The 22,244-nt window shown below is 46.9% G+C and overlaps 1 protein-coding gene across 1 annotated transcript in view; it reads right to left on the reverse strand.

Annotated features, from left to right (window-relative positions):
- Window positions 1-18,950, reverse strand: part of LOC311235031 (MAGUK p55 subfamily member 2-like) — a gene marked incomplete at its 5' end in the record, with an annotated part of 68,602 nt that extends 49,652 nt beyond the window's left edge. Inside the window, one exon of the mRNA XM_084322343.1 lies at window positions 18,863-18,950. Within this exon, the coding sequence (XP_084178469.1) occupies window positions 18,863-18,950 (88 nt within the window). The remainder of the gene's footprint in view (window positions 1-18,862) is intronic.
- Window positions 18,951-22,244: the final 3,294 nt, after the last annotated feature.

Raw genomic sequence — 22,244 nt, forward strand, 5'->3', positions numbered from 1 at the left:
GGCAGGAAGCTTGGCCCCGGAAACTGTTTATTGGAAGGTCGATACGTCACGACTTAACAACCGTTGGCATGAACACACACACTTGACCTCCAGGCCCAATTTCAGCCTCCTAGGGCGAAAGCTGTGGCCGCTAGAGGGTGGGGACGTTTTTGTGGATGGACCAACCAACCAACTCCCCAACCAATCACTCAACCAACCAACCAACCACCTAACTACCCACCCAACCAACCAACCAACCAACCACCTAACTACCCACCCAACCAACCAACCAACCAACCAACCACCTAACTACCCACCCAACCAACCAACCAACCAACCACCTAACTACCCACCCAACCAACCAACCACCTAACTACCCAGCCAACCAACCAACCACCCACCCAACCAACCACCCACCCAACCAACCACCCACCCAACCAACCAACCAACCAACCAACCACCCAACCAACCACCCAACCAACCAACCACTCAACCACCCACCCAACCAACCAACCAACCAACCACCCAACCACTCAACCACCCACCCAACCAACCAACCACCCAACTACCCACCCACCCACCCAACCAACCAACCAACCAACCACCTAACTACCCACCCAACCACTTAACCACCCACCCAACCAACCAACCAACCAACCAACCAACCAACCAACCAACCAACCAACCAACCAACCACCCACCCAACCACTCAACCACCCACCCAACCAACCAACCACCCAACTACCCACCCACCCAACCAACCAACCAACCAACCAACCAACCAACCAACCAACCAACCACCTAACTACCCACCCAACCACTCAACCACCCAACCAACCAACCAATCACTCAACCAACCAACCACAAACCCAACCAACCAACCAACCAACCAATCACTCAACTTATTTTTGTTGTACTGTACTTGTGTTGTATGATGACAATACATTTGAATCTAATCTAATCTTCACGTGATGGGTTTTGCAACCCGAAGGCAGGCGTAGAAAACATCTGTAAGGAAAATACTGCTAAATGTATTATTTTTATCATCAACTTTATTTTATTTTGACGGGCCAATTAAAGTTACTAGAACAAAAATACCAAGAAGTCCTTGACATGAACAACTGCAATGTTACAATAAATATAGAATTTATATCTGAATATATACTACAAGTAAAAGTAAACCATATACACAAGATGCAGTATATACAGGTACCCTGACTGGCATGATATACGTCATATGTTGTAGTCCATGCAGGTTTTGGTGGTTAAGAGTCAGACACAATTATTGGTCAGACATACCCAATAGTTCTCGTTGATAGTCGATGATGTCAGTGACCAAAGTCAATTACAAGCTAGTCAGTAAATCGCTTCATGAAGAGGCGTGTTGTCATGAGGACTGAAGTAACTGGGAAAATAATCAGCTCTGTTGAAAAGTGAAAACTCCTAATTAAAACTACCAAACGATCAATATTTGACCACGGCTGATCCCATTCAACTCAACGGTCGGTCGAGCTGAGAGTTTCCACACTTGGCACCGATGTGCGTTCATGCGCTGCCTGCACGGTGACGCGGTGATAGCTTCTCTCTCTCTCGGGCATGAGATGTTTCAGAGCTGCCATTTAAGCCACGGCGTCGCCATGGTGACGGCGGCTCCCAGCCGCTGTGAAGCGCAGGGTCTCATTAGAGCGCTGAAGGTCAACACCGGAGACAACACTTGTGATATTTCGATGACATTTCCTGCTAAGTGGAGTGACACCTCCCCCTATCACCCCTTCCTGACAGGGAGCGACGCGAGCGAGCGTGATTGCGAAAATTATTAAAATGTATTCGTTCAGACTATCCTGACCGCCTGTAACTGTTCCGCAACTGTAAGTTACTTCCGGGGTAGGCCTGATTGGCCCCGACAGGCACGTGACGCGCAACTTTCTCTGCCGCGCGGCACGCTCCGCGGAGCGGAGCGGCAGAGCTTGCGGAATTATGTAACCGCCCTAATCCGCCATGATTTTCATTCGGCGCTTCAGCTCACCTGGCAGAGCAGCGGTCCTGCGGTCCGTTGTTGACGAGTTCGAATCCCATCAAATTTTTTTTTTTAACGTGATTTTTTTTTTAACGTGTATTCTTTCGCCGGTTAAGGTTAGGCATGGTTAAGGTTAAGGTTAAGGTTAGGCATTGTTTCGGAGTTGGTTAAGGTTAGAACGGTTAAGTTTAGGCGCTGTTAAGGAGCTGGTTAAGGTTAGAGTTTGTCTTAGAGAATGGCAATATTCTTTCTATGGTTAAGGTTAGGCATGGTTAAGGTTAAGGTTAAGGTTAGGCATTGTTTCGGAGTTGGTTAAGGTTAGAACGGTTAAGTTTAGGCGCTGTTAAGGAGCTGGTTAAGGTTAGAGTTTGTGTTAGAGAATGGCAATAGACAGCCTATTTCCGCGCGACAGCTCTCAGCAGCCTCGTTGCGCGTCCTGAGTTTGCCGCGTCACGTGCCTGTCGGGGCCAATCAGGCCTACCCCGGAAGTAACTTACAGTTGCGGAACCGGTACAGGCATCCTGACCTACCGCGAGCGACAGCGAACTGAACGGCGATGTCGTCCCCCCCTCAAATATTCGCTCGCTGTGTCTCTAGTTGAGCGATTACGCGGCCGAGTCCCGCCCCTAAACACTTTATTGGTTGAAAATCGCAGGCTGCTTTGCCCCTGTGCTTCCAGGTAAACACACACACACAGACACACTCGGACAAGCGCCGCGTCATATCAGGACAGTGTCGCGTGCGATTTCGTCTCCAGTTCGCTCGCTCGCTGCCTGTCAGGAACCGGTGTATGGCCTCAGAAAGTCTGACACGAGACATCATTTACAGTTTCGAGGAAAGGTAAGAAACGAGACTCCGCTCAGAGCCGTCCCTAGACTTCTGGAGGCCCTATAGGGAGGAAATCTCCCGGGGACCCCTTCGTTTGACCTTAAATCAGATCTCAGACCAGCGGGGTGCAGCCATTTCTACATTTTGCCATTCGGTTGAAATTATGTTTGACATGATGATTGACGTTTGGAGGGGCCCTCTGGTTGGTTGAAATTATGCTTGACATGATGATTGACATCTTGAGGGGCCCTCTGATTGGCTGACAGACCTCCCTACGACCAATTAAATACAGACCCTCATCTGCACCTTTGTTTACACTGTTTATTTTTCTCTTATTTTTATATTCAGATCTAATTCTATTGCCTATATTTATGTCTTTCTGCTATTACCCTGCCCATACCTGTACCTCCCCTCCCTCCTCTCGGTGTGGCTGAAATAATTGCCAGTGTCACCACATCATCGAACACCAGTGATGCCACAGATTACTTGTAAAAATAATCTGATTGGGGAGCTCCAGTAGCTCACCACGTACCGCGAGTGCTATTTCAGCGCCGTGGACAACCGTGCTCGTCACGGATCTGGGGCTGAGCGCGTTCGAATCCCGGACGGCAGCCGTGCCTTTCCCAGAGTGTCTTCCCCCCCATCTGAACCCTTTCAGCCTGCTTCTGTCGGTCGAACTTGACCAAGTATGAATGCGAAGAAAAAGCGATAAACGCTAAAAAGAACCAGCTGACTGGTCAAAGTTTAAAAAAAATAATAATAATCTGATTACTGATTACTCCTTTAAAAAGTAATCTAGTTACTTTACTGATCTCTACTAATCAATCTCACTCTCACTCTCACTCTCTCACTCTCTCTCAAGTAGCCAAATTACACTATAAAACTAACTGGATAGTTGATTTAAAGGGGCTATGCGTTATAAATGTCATTTTTCAGTCTCTAGCATTGTATTATAGTAATAGGAGTTCGTATCAATGTGTTTTTGGGCCTAAATACTATATTGACGAATTCCTCAGCTACAGCCCATCCCCTGTTTGCCTCTAGTAAATCAGGTCATGTTGATTTGACGACCTGGTGCACGTCACAGGGCGCTGTTTATAGCGCACGGTGATGTGATTGGCTCTGTGGTTTTAGTAATGCCCGCCTCCATTCTTCGACAGACAGACCGGCGTTAGCTCTCGGGACTCGGGAGCGATCGCTAGCTAGTTAGCACCAGCCGGGGCCGGCGTTAGCAACCGGGGGCGTCGCGGAGCATTCAGCCTGCTGGCTACCTAGATCCACTTCAACCAGCGTCGCGGAGCATTCAGCCTGCTGGCTACACAGCTTGTCGGTGTGCTAATAGCCTCTGCAAGCTAACGGTAGCTGGCTCCAGGCTATTAGCACATCGACAAGCTGCTGGAGCTCCCGACGCTCGGCTGGTTGAAGTGGATCTAGGAATGCTCCGCGACGCTCCCGGTTGCTATCATGTGCAGGTCCTCTTCTCAGACCTGTGTACTGCACACGCATCATGCAAGCTACACATCGCTGCATGTTGATCAATGGTGGCCCACTCGGTGCATCACAGTGGGCTACTATTGTGCTAACAACAACCGCGGTGTCCGGCTTGTCGGCCGGCATGAGTGCTCGATTTAAAATGGTTCTCTCCTCTTTGTATACCTTTGTCCTCACAAGTATTCTGCCAGGGAACTTATGGATACGACAATAGTAGTAGTTATAAGGTGTTTGATCATTGTGTCGTTGTACATATTGTGTATACACCGTTAGAAGCTAACGTAGCTTAGCTTGGTAGCTATTGTGCTAACAACATACCCCGACGTCTAGCTTGTTAGCCGGCATGAATGCCCGATTTAAAATGGTTCTCTCCTCTTCGTATACCTTTTTCCTCACAATTATTCTGCCAGGGAACTTATGGACACGACAATAGTAGTAGTTATAAGGTGTTTGAGCTTGTAACGTTAGTTAGCTCATAGCTATCGTTTGAGCTTGTAACGTTAGTTAGCTCATAGCTCTCGTGTACCACGATAGCTATGAGCTAACTAACTTTACAAGCTCAAACACCTTATAACTACTACTATTGTCGTGTCCATAAGTTCCCTGGCAGAATACTTGTGAGGACAAAGGTATACAAAGAGGAGAGAACCATTTTAAATCGGGTATTCATGCCGGCTAACAAGCTAGACGTCGCAGCATGTTGTTAGCACAATAGTAGCCCACTGTGATGCACCGAGTGGGCTACTATTGATCAACATGCAGCGACATGTAGCTTGCATGGTGCAGTGCTTTGCCCCACAGGTCTGAGAAGAGGACCTGTGGTACCTCATAATCAAAACTGTTAGATCAACCCTGAAAACTGAAAATATCTGTGGTAATAGTTCATAACATGGACTCTCAGAGTGATGGAACCTATGTTAGCTTCTAACGGTGTATACACAATATGTACAACGACACAATGATTTACATTATTACAAATATGGTAACGTGGTTGTGGCTTTTACAAATAGTGGTAACATATATATATATAGATAGACAGTACTGCTACATCTCTATATTTATGACATACCATATTTGTATGTAACCTGAAACCTAAGGGGGGACCCTGATGTAAACAAGACGAAAGTCTTTCTCTGGTCTGCATCCCCTTAACAATTGTGTGTATTGAGCTGTACTGTATTGTACCCATTCTACAATCTGTTAATAAAGTTTTCAATCAATCAATCAATCAATCAATCAATAAGACCTCCACCTGGATGGAATGACGGGGAGATGGGCGGAGCTATTTGGTGGGTGGCTGTCACTCAAAGTGTGGGTGGAGCCAAGCCAATAATAGCCTGCTTTCATGAGGCTGAAAAATGCTGGTTTTGAGTACAAGATTAGAAATATAAAACAATGATTATTTTTGGAATAAAAATTACACATGTGTTACATAGACTCACAGGAAGTGTGTAAAGTTGCCCAAATAGTGCTAGGAATAGCACTGCATGACACCTTTAACTTCATGCTGAAGCCATTCTAAAATCAGCTATATGAATGAATGAATGAAAACTTTATTTAACAGATTGCAGAATGGGTACAATACAGTACGGCTCAATACATACAATTGTTAAGGGGATGCAGACCTGAGAAAGACGTTTGTCTTGTTTCCATCAGGGTCCCCCATTTTCAATTCATATAGACATATATGACATACATGACATACAGATAGTCAGTACTGCTACATCTATACATTTATGACATACCAGATTTGCAAATACAGTACTGTTTGTGATACAGAAGGAGTCAAGAAAAGGGAGTATATACATTTGACGTAGAAACTGTACATTGGAGGAGGTTGGGTGGGGGGGGTTGGGTACATTGGGATATTGACAACCATACTGGGTAATTTACATTGGAGGTGGTTGGGGGGGGGGGGGGGGGGGGGGGGGGGGCGGGGGGGGGGGGGCGCGGGGGCCACACTGTATAAACAAGTAACACTGTACATTGAGGGGGGGGGGGGAGGAGACACTGTACAAACAAACACAATTGTACATTGAACTATTGACAAAACCATACTAGGTAAATGACTGTACATTGGAGGGGGTTGGGTTAGGATATTTACAGGGGCCAGTGTTGAATTGCAGTCTCCCGTAGGTGTCCCTTGAGAGAGGTTTTGAAAGTGGGTAGTGATCCACATTCCTTTACAGCTTTGGGTAGGGCGTTCCACATTGATGTGGCATAATTGCGAAACGTGTTTAGTCCCTTATTTGAGCCGAATCTGGGTTGGACATGATTTGTGGAGCTCCCTCTGGTGTTGTGATCGTGGTATTCACTGACCTTTGGGAAGTATTTTGACATGTACATGGGTACCTTGGTCGTGTAGTGTATCTTGTAGACCAGGCCCATTGCAAGTTGTTGTACTCTGTCGTCTACTCTAAGCCATCCTAGGTTGTCGAAGTGGGCAGGGGTGAGGTGGGTTCTAGGAGTAAGGTCAAGCAGTAGTCTGACCAGTTTGTTTTGAGATGTTTGTAATTTTGTTTTTAGCGCCTTTGAGGTGCTTTGGTACCATGAGGTGCAAGCATAGTCGTAGTACCCCTGAATGAGTGCTCCTGCCAGAGTCTTCAGGGTGTTCTTGTTTACCAGAGAGGAGATCCGGTACAAGAATCGAGTTCGTTGGTTGACTTTTTTTATTACATTGGATGCCATTTTGTCACAGGAGAGATTAGCCTCTAGGATGGAACCCAGGTAGGTAATTTCATCTTTCCTTGTGACAATATTGTCACCCACTGTAACTGAGAAGCCGTCGGTCTTGCTGAGTTTGTTATTTGAACCGAAGAGAATGGACTCTGTTTTGCCCATGTGTAATGATAGTTTGTTATCAGCGAGCCATATGCAGATTCTGCCTAGTTCCGAGCTGAGGGTTTTTTCAACCTGTAACTTGTTCTTGTCAGAGACCAGCAGGGCTGAGTCGTCCGCAAACAGGAACAAGTTGCAGTCACAAGCTGACGACATGTCATTTGCATAAATTAGGAACAGTAGCGGTCCTAGTATGCTTCCTTGTGGAACACCACAGCTCACTGTGAGGGGGGGGGATAGGGTACCGTTTACCTCCACCATCTGTTCCCTCCCCTCAAGGTAGGATTGCATCCAGCTCACTGATAGACTATCAAAACCAATTGCTTTTAGCTTGTCAATCAGAATGGAGTGATTGACCGTGTCAAAGGCCTTTTGTAGGTCCAGCATGACCATGCCGCAGTATTTGCCTGCGTCCACCTCTTGTTTGATGTGGTCATTCAAATAGAGAAGGCATGTGTCAGTGGAGTGGGATGTTCTGAAGCCAGATTGGAATTCGTAGATTAGATTTTTTTCCGCTAGGTACTTTTCGACCTGTTCGTAGACTATTTTTTCCATGACTTTCGAGATGGAGGTGAGAATAGAAACAAGGCGGTAGTTGCCTGGGTCTAATTTGCTGCCCTTTTTGTGCAGAGGGGTCACCCTCGCAATTTTGAAGTCCTTGGGGACGTGTCCCTGTTTTATGGAGAGGTTTATTATGTGTGTGATGATTGGTGTGATGGCGGCTGCTGAGTCTCTGAGGAATTTGGAGGGGATGTTGTCATGGCCAGTGGCCTTGTTAGGTTGGAGGGCGCTCAGTTTATTGAGTACCTCATCTGTTGTTACCATTTCCAGCTTGAAGTCGTCCTTGCGGACCCCTAGGTTTTTGTAGTAAGCTACTATGTGTTCTACCCCATAAAGCCCTGAGTGGGAGGGTAGTTTGTTTACCAGTGTTGTGGCTATGTTTGTGAAGAAAATGTTTAAGTAATTGGCTACATCCAGCTTGTCTGTGATGAGCGTGTTGTCAGTTTTTATGTTTATGTTTGAGAATCTGGTTTTAAGTTTTTTACTGCATCCTAGTTGATTATTGAGTAATTTCCAAAGTTCACGTGGTTTGTTTTTGTTTTCCTCAGTTTTGTCATTGATGAAATTCTTTTTTGCAGTTTTGATCATGGAGTTTACGTCGTTTCTTAGTCTGTTTCTTTCTAGTTTGAGTTCAGTCACGTGGGCTTGGAGTTCACTGCTCGTGCTTTTAGTAAGCTTTGACTGACTTAAACGTAAACATGCGTGTGTGTGGCTGTGTGCGTGCATGCACGAACGCACGTCCCATCTCCGGTCTAGCTGACTGTACCCCTGGCTCTCTTATCATCAGCATTATGAGATAGTAACTAAATAGTAACGCACAGCTGCTTGGAAAAGTAACTGTAATCAGATTACTGGCTTGTAAAAAGTAAGTAAGTTAGATGACTATTTACTGAAAAAGTCATCAGATTAGAGTAACTAATTACTTAGTAACTAGTTACTGGCATCACTGTCGAACACTACACCCTCAACCAGAACAAAGAATAAACATCCGTGCACCGTTGAAGGCTAGCCGTCATCCTCGACAGTCTAATCCTACAGTACCAATAGACGCCGCTGATCGCCGGTCATCTATGATTTCATAGTGGGTCATTACAGCAGACGCCCTATTGAATATTCCACAGACTTGCAACACGACAGAGCAGTGTGAGTATCTGTATGAGTGAGAGAGACAGAGAGAGAGAGAGATGAGTTATTTGAAGGTTGTGTTTCTGGCACTTGGGAGTGCGCCATCTCCGATAAGAACACTGTTGAATATGAATGACACAGTAAAGGCTCATTGTGAATACACAATGCATTCACACACACACACGCACACACACGCGATAGGCTGGATGCAAATGAACACACAGACAGAGCATGTGATTCATTCTGACGGTCATGGCTGTCTTGACATGTTCCATTACAGGCCAGAGGACATCATGCTAGACTGTAGACTTATCTGGTGTGCGACAGACTCCACAGTCATGTATCCCGCTACGCATGGAGATTGATTTAACATGATGGAAGTTAACGTAAAGTCTTCTCAGAAGCGCCGCTGCGAGAGACCTCCCTGACGCCTTTCTACTGCCATACGATTCTATGATATCATTTCTACTGCCATACGATTCTATGATATAATTTCTACTGCCATACGATTCTATGATATCATTTCTACTGCCATACGATTCTATGATATCATTTCTACTGCCATACCATTCTATGATATCATTTCTACTGCCATACGATTCTATGATATAATTTCTACTGCCATACGATTCTATGATATCATTTCTACTGCCATACGATTCTATGATATCATTTCTACTGCCATACGATTCTATGATATCATTTCTACTGCCATACGATTCTATGATATCATTTCTACTGCCATACGATTCTATGATATCATTTCTACTGCAATACGATTCTATTATATCATTTCTACTGCCATACGATTCTATTATATCATTTCTACTGTCATACGATTCTATGATATCATTTCTACTGCCATACGATTCTATGATATCATTTCTACTGCCATACGATTCTATGATATCATTTCTACTGCCATACGATTCTATGATATCATTTCTACTGCCATACGATTCTATGATATCATTTCTACTGCCATACGATTCTATGATATCATTTCTACTGCCATACGATTCTATGATATCATTTCTACTGCCATACGATTCTATGATATCATTTCTACTGCCATACGATTCTATGATATCATTTCTACTGCCATACGATTCTATGATATCATTTCTACTGCCATACGATTCGATGATATCATTTCTACTGCCATGCGATTCTATGATATCATTTCTACTGCCATGCGATTCTATGATATCATTTCTACTGCCATACGATTCTATGATATCATTTCTACTGCCATACGATTCTATGATATCATTTCTACTGCCATACGATTCTATGATATCATTTCTACTGTCATAGGATTCTATTATATCATTTCTACTGCCATACGATTCTATGATATCATTTCTACTGTCATAGGATTCTATGATATCATTTCTACTGCCATACGATTCTATGATATCATTTCTACTGCCATACGATTCTATTATATCATTTCTACTGCCATACGATTCTATGATATCATTTCTACTGCCATACGACTGTAAAATATAATTTCTACTGCCATACGACTCTAAAATATCATTTCTACTGCCATACGACTGTAAAATATCATTTCTACTGCCATACGACTCTAAAATATAATTTCTATTGCCATACGATTCTAAAATATCATTTCTACTGCCATACGACTCTGAAATATAATTTATACTGCCATATGACTCTAAAATATCATTCAAGTTGGTTAAAAATTTTTTACTTATGCATACATATGATATTTCTATAATGGTGCATTTATATAGTGCTTTTCTCCAAAGCGCTTTACAATTTGTTCCTCACATTCACCCGTTCACTCACACATTCACTCACCGACGGCGGAGGCAACCATACAAGGTGCCAAGCTGCTCACCGGGAGCTGTTAGGGGTTAAGTGTCTTGCTGGTAGGAACGGGAATTGAACCGGGAACCCCACTATATACTACAAAGCATCTTAACTATGTGCCCCCAGAACATTACGATCCTCTGCTACTGCTTTCTTGAAGGTTCACAACCACAGCCAAAAGATAATAAGGGATGCAGCTAATTTTAATGTCGCTAATTACGCACCAAAGCTATGGAAAGCCCTGGCTATGAAAATTTGCTTGGTCAGTCGTCCCTACGAACACAAGTGGCAGTGTTAGCGGGGTGGGAAGCCGGTGTGTCCTGGTCGTTGTAAACAGCGACTCCTACTGGTCGGTCAGGGGGCCTGTTCAGCAGGGAGGGGATCTGGGGGAAATAGCGTGAACCTCTGCATGCGTTACGTTCCCCCAGTGAAACTCCTCGCCGTCAGGTGAAAAGAAGAGGCTGGCTGACTCCACATGTATCGGAGGAGGCATGTGGTAGTTCTACACCCTCCCCAGGCCGACAGTGGGGCAATGCGCGCAAATAGGATAAAAAAATGTTTTGTGTCAGTAAGTCACTTGATGAAGGGGCCTGTTGAAAAGTGAATACTCCTAATTAAAACTACTTGTAGAGCCTTTACCTATAAGCCTACTGCGAGGGGCAAGTGGGCTGGCATGAGTTAGACGCGTGCTTGAAGAATTCAATGTCCAGAGTGCTCGTATCATTTTCGATATGCCAATCCTTTTATTGACCTTTTTTCCACCAAGTATTATAATACAAAAAACTCTTTAACTAATAACACTTAACGCCGACCTATACGGCACATCAACACGAACACGGTCAAAAACTGTTTGGCTATTCCCCTTGCGCACCTGGGGCTCGTCACCCACTGATCAGTATATATGGGTAACCACCCCCTGTGGTGGTTGCCATGGTGACTGATAATGCCACACCTCTGCACCGTGAGTTAAAATAAAACTAAATAAACAGAAGGGCATTTTGGCTCCAACACTACTAAACGATCAATATTTGGCCATCATTTTGACACGGAAGAAGAAAAAAGATTACATTTCCAGCGCAACGGTCAAAGTGGAGGAAAAGAAGAAAAGCCTCGCAGCTCCATCTATAAACTAACATTTCATAATCAGAATCAGAATCAGAATGGTCTTTATTGCCAATGGGGAGGTTCCATCCTCAGTACGGAGTCACCTACACGTGAACCCCGACCCCCAGACGAACACACACTGACCTTCCTCCATGTTATATCTGTGCGCCGGTAGAGACCCATCCTTCCACACGTGTCATTTCAACAGCGTGGCAGAGCCGGGGTTAATACCCACGACGACCCACGGGTGCAGACACTATAGCGGTGTATAAATAGATATACATACACACACACACACTGCATAGTAAGTACAGTTAGTGTGTGCGAGGTGCCCATGCAATATTAATGAAGCACATTCATTATGAATGGGACGTATAGCACTTTCGCCCTCCACGCTGTGAGAAAATAGTATCTGTGCCTCATCATTAAGGTTCACACGTCTAGCTCCTGTCAGGCAAAGCTGCTGTGTTACTGACAGACAGGCTTAATAGAGCTCTTTTTTTTTTGTGTGTGAAATGGTCTTTTTTTTGTTACAGCTCTCTCTCTCTCTCTCAGTCTCTCATCGTTTGTCTCTCTCTCAGTCTCTCTCAGTCTCTCGCACTCGGTTTGTCTCTCTCTCTGTTACTCTCTGTCACTCTCTCGGTTTGTCTCTCTCTCAGTCTCTCTCTCTCGGTTTGTCTCTCTCTCTGTTACTCTCTGTCACTCTCTCGGTTTGTCTCTCTCTCAGTCTCTCTCTCTCGGTTTGTCTCTCTCTCTGTCACTCTCTGTCACTCTCTCGGTTTGTCTCTCTCTCTGTCACTCTCTGTCACTCTCTCGGTTTGTCTCTCTCTCAGTCTCTCTCTCTCGGTTTGTCTCTCTCTCTGTTACTCTCTGTCACTCTCTCGGTTTGTCTCTCTCTCAGTCTCTCTCTCGGTTTGTCTCTCTCTCTGTCACTCTCTGTCACTCTCTCGGTTTGTCTCTCTCTCTGTCACTCTCTGTCACTCTCTCGGTTTGTCTCTCTCTCACTCTGTCACCCTCTCTTGCTCTGTTTCTCTTCTTTGTTTCTTCTCTCTTGGTCTGTCTGTCTCTCCGTAACTCTCTCCCTGCCTCTCTCTCTCTCTCTCTCCCTGCCTCTTTCTCTCTCCCTGCCTCTCTCTCTCCCTCACTCTCTCTCCCTGCCTCTCTCTCTCTCCCCCTCCCTGCCTCTTTCTCTCTCCCTGCCTCTCTCTCTCCCTCCCTCACTCTCTCTCCCTCACTCTCTCTCCCTCTCCCTGCCTCTCTCCCTCTCTCTCCCTGCCTCTCTCTCTCTCCCTCTCCCTGCCTCTTTCTCTCTCCCTGCCTCTCTCTCTCCCTCACTCTCTCTCCCTGCCTCTCTCTCTCTCCCCCTCCCTGCCTCTTTCTCTCTCCCTGCCTCTCTCTCTCTCCCCCTCCCTGCCTCTTTCTCTCTCCCTGCCTCACTCTCTCCGTGCCTCTTTCTCCCTGCCTCTCTCTCTCTCCCCCCCTCCCTGCCTCTTTCTCTCTCCGTGCCTCTTTCTCCCTGCCTCTCTCTCTCTCCCCCTCCCTGCCTCTTTCTCTCTCCCTGCCTCTCTCTCTCTCCCTCTCCCTGCCTCTCCCTCTCCCTGCCTCTCTCCCTCTCCCTGCCTCTCTCCCTCTCCCTGCCTCACTCTCTCCGTGCCTCTTTCTCCCTGTCTCTATCCCTCTCTCCCTCTCCCTGCCTCACTCTCTCCGTGCCTCTTTCTCCCTGTCTCTATCCCTCTCTCCCTCTCCCTGCCTCTCCCTCTCCCTGCCTCTCTCCCTCTCCCTGCCTCACTCTCTCCGTGCCTCTTTCTCCCTGTCTCTATCCCTCTCTCCCTCTCCCTGCCTCTCTCCCTCTCCCTGCCTCACTCTCTCCGTGCCTCTTTCTCCCTGTCTCTATCCCTCTCTCCCTCTCCCTGCCTCTCCCTCTCCCTGCCTCTCTCCCTCTCCCTGCCTCACTCTCTCCGTGCCTCTTTCTCCCTCTCTCTATCCCTCTCTCCCTCTCCCTGCCTCACTCTCTCCCTGCCTCTCTCCCTCTCCCTGCCTCACTCTCTCCGTGCCTCTTTCTCCCTGTCTCTATCCCTCTCTCCCTCTCCCTGCCTCTCCCTGCCTCACTCTCTCCCTGCCTCTCTCTCTCTCCCTGCCTCTCTCTCTCTCTCTCCCTGCCTCTCTCCCTCTCCCTGCCTCACTCTCTCCGTGCCTCTTTCTCCCTGCCTCTATCCCTCTCTCTCCCTGCTTCTCTCTCTCCCTCACTCTCTCTCCCTCCCTCTCTCTCTCCCTCTCTGCAAGTCATGATGGAGACTATTTGTACAAGGGTATCCATTATGAATGGTCAAGTGAAGGACAGAAAAAGCGTATTTAGGAATACAAATATGATGCAACATGTTCCACATTCAGATGGTCCCGTGTGTGTGTGTGTGTGTGTGTGTGTGTCTGTGTCTGTGTCTGTGTCTGTGTCTGTGTCTGTGTCTGTGTGTGTGTGTGTGTGTGTGTGTGTGTGCGTGCGTGCGTGCGTGCGTGCGTGCGTGCGTGCGTGCGTGCGTGCGTGCGTGCGTGCGTCTCTGATCCGTCCGTCCTCGTCAGACTGTCCACAGAGGACTGGACCCGTACAGGTGCCGCTCGTCTGAAGCCTCGGGTCACATGACCCACGAGGTGTGAGGTCACCTGCTGACCCGCACACTTAACCCTTTCAGCTGCGCCGTTTCTCTTCTCCTCAGCATTCTATCTTGGAATGCCCGCAACCCCATAGTTCACGCGTGATATATCTCTTCTTACGATTATTGTCCTGTAAATGACGCTAGTGCTATTTTATTGCACTGCTTTTATCTATTTTATAGTCATTTTATGTCTGCACTTTATGCATTGCTTTTATTTAGTCAATTCTCTGCATGAAAGGTGCAAATAAAGTGTATCATTATTATTATTATCATCATAACGTTACACTTGAAAGGGTTAAGCGCTCGTTGGCGTTCGATCGTCCAAAGTTACCATTCCCGTCAGTGGATGTAACGGTGTTCCGATCTTTAAATTAGATTAAAATGTATCGTCATCATACAGTACAATGAAAAGAAGTTTGCCATCCAACCAGAGTGCAAATGTAACAGTAAAGTGCAACAGTTATGTACAGGTGATTAAGCCGAGTATAAAATATGTAAATTAGTACTACCGAGTATAGTGCTAATCAGTTGTATGTACAGAGTTGTAGTATTAATATATGAATGGTAAATGGCTGCATTTATATAGCAGCTTTTATCCAAAGCGCTTTACAATTTGTTCCTCACATTTGACCCGTTCACTCACACATTCACACACTCAGGGCGGAGGAGACCGTGCAAGGTGCCAACCTGCTCATCGGGAGCAATTAGGGGTTAAGTGTCTTGCTCAAGGACACTTCGACACGCTGCCCGGGAGGAGCGGGAATCGAACCGGAAGTAATATACAATGTACAGTACAGGTGATTAAACTGGGTATAAAATATATAAATTAGTACTACTGAGTAATAGTGCTAATCCGATGTATGTACAGAGTTGTAGTATTAATATGTACAGTGATGCAGGTATAAAGACACTGTGGTAGTAAGTCATACTGGCCAGCAGTGTAACTACAGTAGTAAGAGTAGGTAAGGGACATGTACAGATATAGATATAGTATCTACTGAACTTTATTATGTCATCCCCGTAGAACTTCAGAGTGGCCCGCACATAGCGCCAGAACACCACGATACCAGCCAGGCCCTCCGCAATAAGACACCCTGCCTGAACACGCATGACCCCCCCCGAACACACATGACACCCCGAACACGTTATGACACCCAGAACACATGACACCCAGAACACGCATGACACCCAGAACTAGGGCTGGGCGATATGGCCTCTAAATGATATCACGATATTTTTTTGCTCTATCACACGATACACGATATATATATTGCGATATTTTGACATTTCCTCTAAAGCACTTAAAAATGCTTGATTTAACCCTTTGATGGATACAGTCACGCCAATATGATGATTATATAATCTGTTGGCAAGCCTCGTCAATATACCCCCCCCCCCCCCCCCCCCCCCCCCCCCCACTAAAGGAACTGGTATCGTGGATCACTCCCCTGTGAGCGTTTTCCAGGGTTAGCGGCTAACGTTAGTTAGCTTAGCTTAGTTAGCGGCTAACTTAGTCACCGCCTCTCTGGGTGTGTGTGCGTGTGTGTATGTGTGTATGTGACGTAAATTGGACGAGTGTGTCTGTGTGAGGGAGAGAGGAAAGTGCTGTGGCACTAAAGTAAGTCTCATCTCAGCCGCGGCGGCTTAGAACCTGACGTGAGGTTTTGTGCAAAACATCACGATGTCTACGATATGTTTAAAAAGTGTATCGTTAATGAACTGTACCCGATATTTATTTAATATCGTCATATTGCCCACCCCTACCCAGAACACATGACACCCGGAACACATGACACCCAGAACACACATGACACCCGGAACACGCATGACACCCCAGAACACGTACAGTATGACACCCAGAACACAAGACACCCAGAACATGCATGACACCCCAGAACACGCATGACACCCCAGAACACGTACAGTATGACACCCAGAACACAAGACACCCAGAACATGCATGACACCCCAGAACACGCATGACACCCCAGAACACGCATGACACCCCAGAACACGTACAGTATGACACCCAGAACACAAGACACCCAGAACACGTATGACACCCCAGAACACGTATGACACCCCGAACACACACGACACCCAGAACACGTGTGACACCCCGAACACACACGACACCCAGAATACGTAGGACACCCAGAACACGCATGACACCCAGAACATGCATGACACCCCAGAACACGCATGACATGAGAAACGCGAGGCTCTTCCCCTCCATTTAGTATATTTACATTTTACATTTAGTCATTTGAGAACTGGATTGGAAGGCCCGGTTGAGAGAAATTAATGATTTTGATTAAATTGAAGACATTAAGCACATAGAAGGTTTAGCTTTAAATCATTACATTTACATTTAGTCATTTAGCTGACACTTTTATCCAAAGCGACTTACAAGTTCTGTACGACAAGTCATCAGGAAGGGTACAACTCTATCATCCGAGTAACAATGTTCATCAAAGTGTTGAGTGCTACAGTGTAGGTTAGTATATTAGGACAATATATAATATATAAGTGCATGACAATAAGGTTAGTTAGTGTTGTGAAGGGCCAGATTAAACCGAATATATATATTTATTTATATATATATATTTAATTGTATTTGTATATTCTCTAATATTCCTTGATATCCCTTGTATATTCCTTGTACAATATGCATTGAATATCCATTCTAGCCTACTGAACATCCCATAATAGTCTCCATTCTACTATTGGTCGAGACCTTGGTGCCAGGCTGCCATACCCCTCAGACCCAGTTCAAACGTACCGCTCCACATGTACGAACAAGTCCTAGTTCCGCGTAGGAATCTGACTACCGCACCACTAATGGGACTATTTGTTCATAGTGCGTATATATACTGCGCTACTAAAGTAGGACTTCCTTTTCAGTCCAGTTTCTTACCCTCCAATAGAGTCACAGACGTAAAGCCTCCCCGCGACGCCACGTGTGGGAGTAAGGCCAAGTTCGGCTTACCATCGGTATTGAGACATCGTGTATATTAATATGTGAATAGTCATATTTGGCACTATATCGTCGAGTTGGACGTAGTCTATTAAGCTAATAATAGTCTGTTAATATATAGTGCTTCGTGCGGTGAGAATACTACCGTAGTCAGTACCCCATCGTTTCGGGCAGAGAACTGGTTGCTTATCCAGGGTGGTTGACCCCACGTGAAGCTGCACCCGAGGAGCCCCAGAGCCGACGAGCGAGTGGACCTGTATACCGGATTATTCTACCGACGACAGCCCGCCTTCCCAGGCACGGATTATGCTTTGTATACGTTGATGATTCCATGGATAAAGACCCCCGACACTGCCGTGTGTTGGAACCCCCCCCCCTGGAGAGGACGCAAGGTGAGGAGACGCTCTGCAAGACGAGGTCGCTTCACGTCTCTCCCCCGTGGACCGGAGAGAGCCGGCTCACAGAGAGTCCACCTGCTTTCATCTGTGGTCCAAGGATCGCCGGCGCATTGAACGGCACTACAGTGGGTTCACCTGGGATACCCTTGGCCGGATGAGGCAGCCGGATTCTACCCCCCCCCCCCTTCCTACTCCTGTCGGCTTACAAGCGACCGGATTAACCCCCCCTAGTGTGTCCAGTATATAATCATTAAAGTATCATTGCTGTTATTCCTTAAACTATTCCAGGTCGTATATGTACCACCTGCGCCTTCAGAGATTGGACATTCTCTATTGATATACCGACGAATACTCTTGCCATAAAAGTGCATACTAATTTCCATTCATAAATGTGATTGATTTGATTAAGTGCTTGCTCTACACACCATCGCTGTGTAGAAATAAAGACCTATTTCTAATTCGTACATTTGTGTTGGATCCGTTTCATCTACGTGACAGTGTTCATCATAATATATTTATGCCGTGTACTGGGTGGCCGAATATTAAGTACAAAGGTAGTGGTAGTAAGTATCATATCTAGTAATACAGTCAGGGAATTGTACCCCTCAGTTACAGTTAGGGTTAGATATATTTTATAAAAATTTTTTAATTTTGATCTTATCTGCCCCAGCCGGCTGCCGCCACAAATAACTGCAAAGACTGCTTATACATATATGGCAAACACTGTGGATTCAAATGGAATCAAATCACCTTGAATCATTCGTACGAATCAAACATTTCCCCTCGGCTAATGCAGATACTAGATATGACCGGACGTCACCCCTCTAATCATACGACGAAACACATGATCAAAGACCTTTTGCTTTTGATCAAAGACCTTTGAGCTGACCAGACCTGCGGGCACGCTTCTCCTGACCCCTCCTCACCCCTCCTCACCCGTCCTCACCCCTCCTCACCCCTGCACGCTCGTATACAGTGACCAGGGGGAGGAGGAGGAGGAGGAGGAGGAGGAGGAGGAGGAGGAGGAGGAGGAGGAGATGATCTTTACTCTTACCTTCTCTCAGTTTCATCCCGGGACACCCCAGGGAGTTGGCTGAATCCTCTTCCTCTAGGGACAGCCTTGCAAACAGGCTCCCAGCCATGATGAACAACAACAACACCAGCAGCACCACAGCCACTAAGATGCTCTGAGGACGGTGCCTCAAACACTAATGATACACTGCACTAATAACACACTACACACTAATACCATACATTATAGCACCCGGCAGCTTAGGCAGTGCAAGAAAGATGCTCCTCTCTCTCTCTCTCCTCGTTTCTCCCTCTCCCTTTCGATCACCTCCTCTCTCTCTTTCTCTCCCTACCTGCTGTGGCGTGTGTATGGTCGCTATGCCTGGCTGCACGCCTCCCTCTGAATGAATGAATGGAGAGCAGAGAGGGTATGTGTGAGAGAGAGAGGGGGGGGGGGGAGAGAGAGAGAGAGAGAGGGGGGGGGGGGACTGATGGAAAAGGGAAGGGAAGGGGTGTAATGTCTTCTCGGAGAGGAGGGAGGAAACAAGGTCTCTCTCTCGGGATTAATTTGGACAGGAGGAGGAGGAGGAGGAGGAGGCGGCGGGCGGCGGGGCCGAGGGAGGGGGCTGGTGGAGACGTGATTGTCCTCCGTGATGAGTGACAGTCAGGGACACACAGAACAGCCCCGTCTCGCTTAAAATATGTAAATGAAGTACTAATCAACCACAGGATAATGGTACTACATATTGTACGTTATCTTTGTAGCCATGAGGAATATATTGACGTACGTGCACAAATATACAATGTGCACGTATTACAAAATAAGTACATATATTACATATTCAAAGCGTGTCAACTTTTGCAGAACCCCGTGCCTTTACCTCAAGACTACCAAGACACTCTCTCTCTCTCTCTCTCTCTCTCTCTCTCTCTCTCTGCACGTTTTCTGCAATGATTTTTAAGTAGCCAAACGAAAAACGAACTATGGAGTTGATAATAAATATTTCACTTCATTAGCTGAAATATTCTAAAACCATTAAGTCCGCTATAAGCCATATATATGCTATACACCTGTGTGTGTTTTCTATAAGCTACTATTTTTACATGGTTTAGGCAAATATTTAGGCTTTATCTTTAGCAGAAAAAGCTTTTTTTATTCAAAAAGGAAGATTAATTAATGTATACACACACACACGTCACACACACACAAAGTATAATAATCGTGAAAGCTGTGATATTTCCTCACACAATAATTACCCTCATTGTCTGTCAAAACACGTCGTCAAAACAGGTCAAATACATCATCGATATGCACCGAAGATATAACAAAAAATCCACTGGAGGACATTCAGAGTTCAAGGTATTGTGATGAGCCTGGTCAAAAACAAACAAATTCAAATGTCCACACAAGTGCAATATCAATCAATACGAATATTTATTGATTTCAGGCAGAATATAGTTCGATGGGCAAATAGAATGGTCGTAATACAGTCCGCAGTCCGATGGTCAAAACACAAAACGGGCTCTCGTACAAAAAAAAGGGATGGTTCTATACTCAGGGTAGTCGTCCGGTCCAGAGTCAGTACACAAGGGGGGTTCTCAGCCAGTCCAGGGTCCAGTACACAATGAACACATTCACCTCTCCTCTCACTACCTCTCACCTCACAAAACTCTGAACATAACAATATCTCTCTCAATGCAACAACTCCAACCTCACCTCCACTCAACTCACCTCTCACTAACCTAGTGTATTTGTAGTGTGTGTGTGTGTGTGTGTCTGGGGCATGTGCACGTGAGATGTGGGTGAACTAACGATGCACAGGTGTGTTCTATCTGTACTAATCAGCTACCTAATTGTTTCCACTCCTTCCGTGGCAGAAATATCTCCCGTCCTTCACGTATCCATGAGAGGGGGGGGGGGGGGGGGTGATATCTGCCACAGTATCAATACGTTTCTGAGACTCTAAACGTGACAAATCTGTTCCTCAATCAAATAAGCCTCGTCTACGTTCACTGGCATGAGCTATTTTTTTTTTATGTCCCACTCATTTCAGAGCTCTCAGTGTAGCTGATAGTGGAGGGAGCGGTGCAGGTGGAGGGAGGGCAGCAGATTTGCAGGTGGAGGGAGGGCAGCAGCGGTGCAGGTGGAGGGAGGGCAGCAGATTTGCAGGTGGAGGGAGGGCAGCAGCGGTGCAGGTGGAGGGAGGGCAGCAGATTTGCAGGTGGAGGGAGGGCAGCAGCGGTGCAGGTGGAGGGAGGGCAGCAGCGGTGCAGGTGGAGGGAGGGCAGCAGCGGTGCAGGTGGAGGGAGGGCAGCAGCGGTGCAGGTGGAGGGAGGGCAGCAGCATTGCAGGTGGAGGGAGGGCAGCAGCGGTGCAGGTGGGGGGAGGGCAGCAGCGGTGCAGGTGGAGGGAGGGCAGCAGCGGTGCAGGTGGAGGGAGGGCAGCAGCGGTGCAGGTGGGGGGAGGGCAGCAGCGGTGCACGCGGAGGGAGGGCAGCAGAGGTGCAGGTGGAGGGAGGGCAGCAGAGGTGCAGGTGGAGGGAGGACAGCAGCGGTGCAGGTGGAGGGAGGGCAGCAGCGGTGCAGGTGGAGGGAGGGCAGCAGCGGTGCAGGTGGAGGGAGGGCAGCAGCGGTGCAGGTGGAGGGAGGGCAGCAGCGGTGCAGGTGGAGGGAGGGCAGCAGCGGTGCAGGTGGAGGGAGGGCAGCAGAGGTGCAGGTGGGGGGAGGGCAGCAGCGGTGCAGGTGGAGGGAGGGCAGCAGAGGATACAGGCGTGAATGAGTCTGGAGTTTCACTGCCTCCATTAGTCCAGTCATTAGGGCCCGTTAGAGCCTAGAGATGAACTTCATGGCCCAGTGTGATCGAACACACACACACCGAACACACACACACACACCCACATACACACATGCGTGCGCACACACACACACACGCACAGACACACATGCGTGCACGCGCACACACACACGCACCATTCATTCTCTTTCTCTCACTCTCCGTTTTAACACCTCTCTCTCTTTATCTCTCCGTCACTGTCCTGCAACATCCTGCCCCCCCCCCCTCTCTCTCTCTCTCTCTTTTACTACATCTGTCACTCACTCACTCTCTTTTTCATTTCACTATGTCTCTGTCTCTCTTTATCTCTCACTCTCTCTTTTACTACAGCCGTCACTGTTACTCTGTCTCTCTCTCTCTCTCTCCCCCTCTCCCTCTCTCTTTCTCTCCCTCTCTTTCTCTCTCTCTCTCACTCTCTCTTTTACTACATCCGTCACTGTTACTCTGTCTCTCTCTCTCTCTCTCTTTTACTACATCTCTCTCTCTCTCCCTCTCTCTCCCTCTCTCTCCCTCTCTCCCTCTCTCTCTCTCTCTCTCTCAGGGTGCCACTTACCGGAGTCAGAGCTTCTTGACGACGCCACTGGCATTTTGA

Source organism: Notolepis coatsorum (genome assembly GCF_963971535.1).
Source record: "Notolepis coatsorum genome assembly, chromosome: 10".
In the NCBI taxonomy this organism is placed as follows: Eukaryota; Metazoa; Chordata; class Actinopteri; order Aulopiformes; family Paralepididae; genus Notolepis; species Notolepis coatsorum.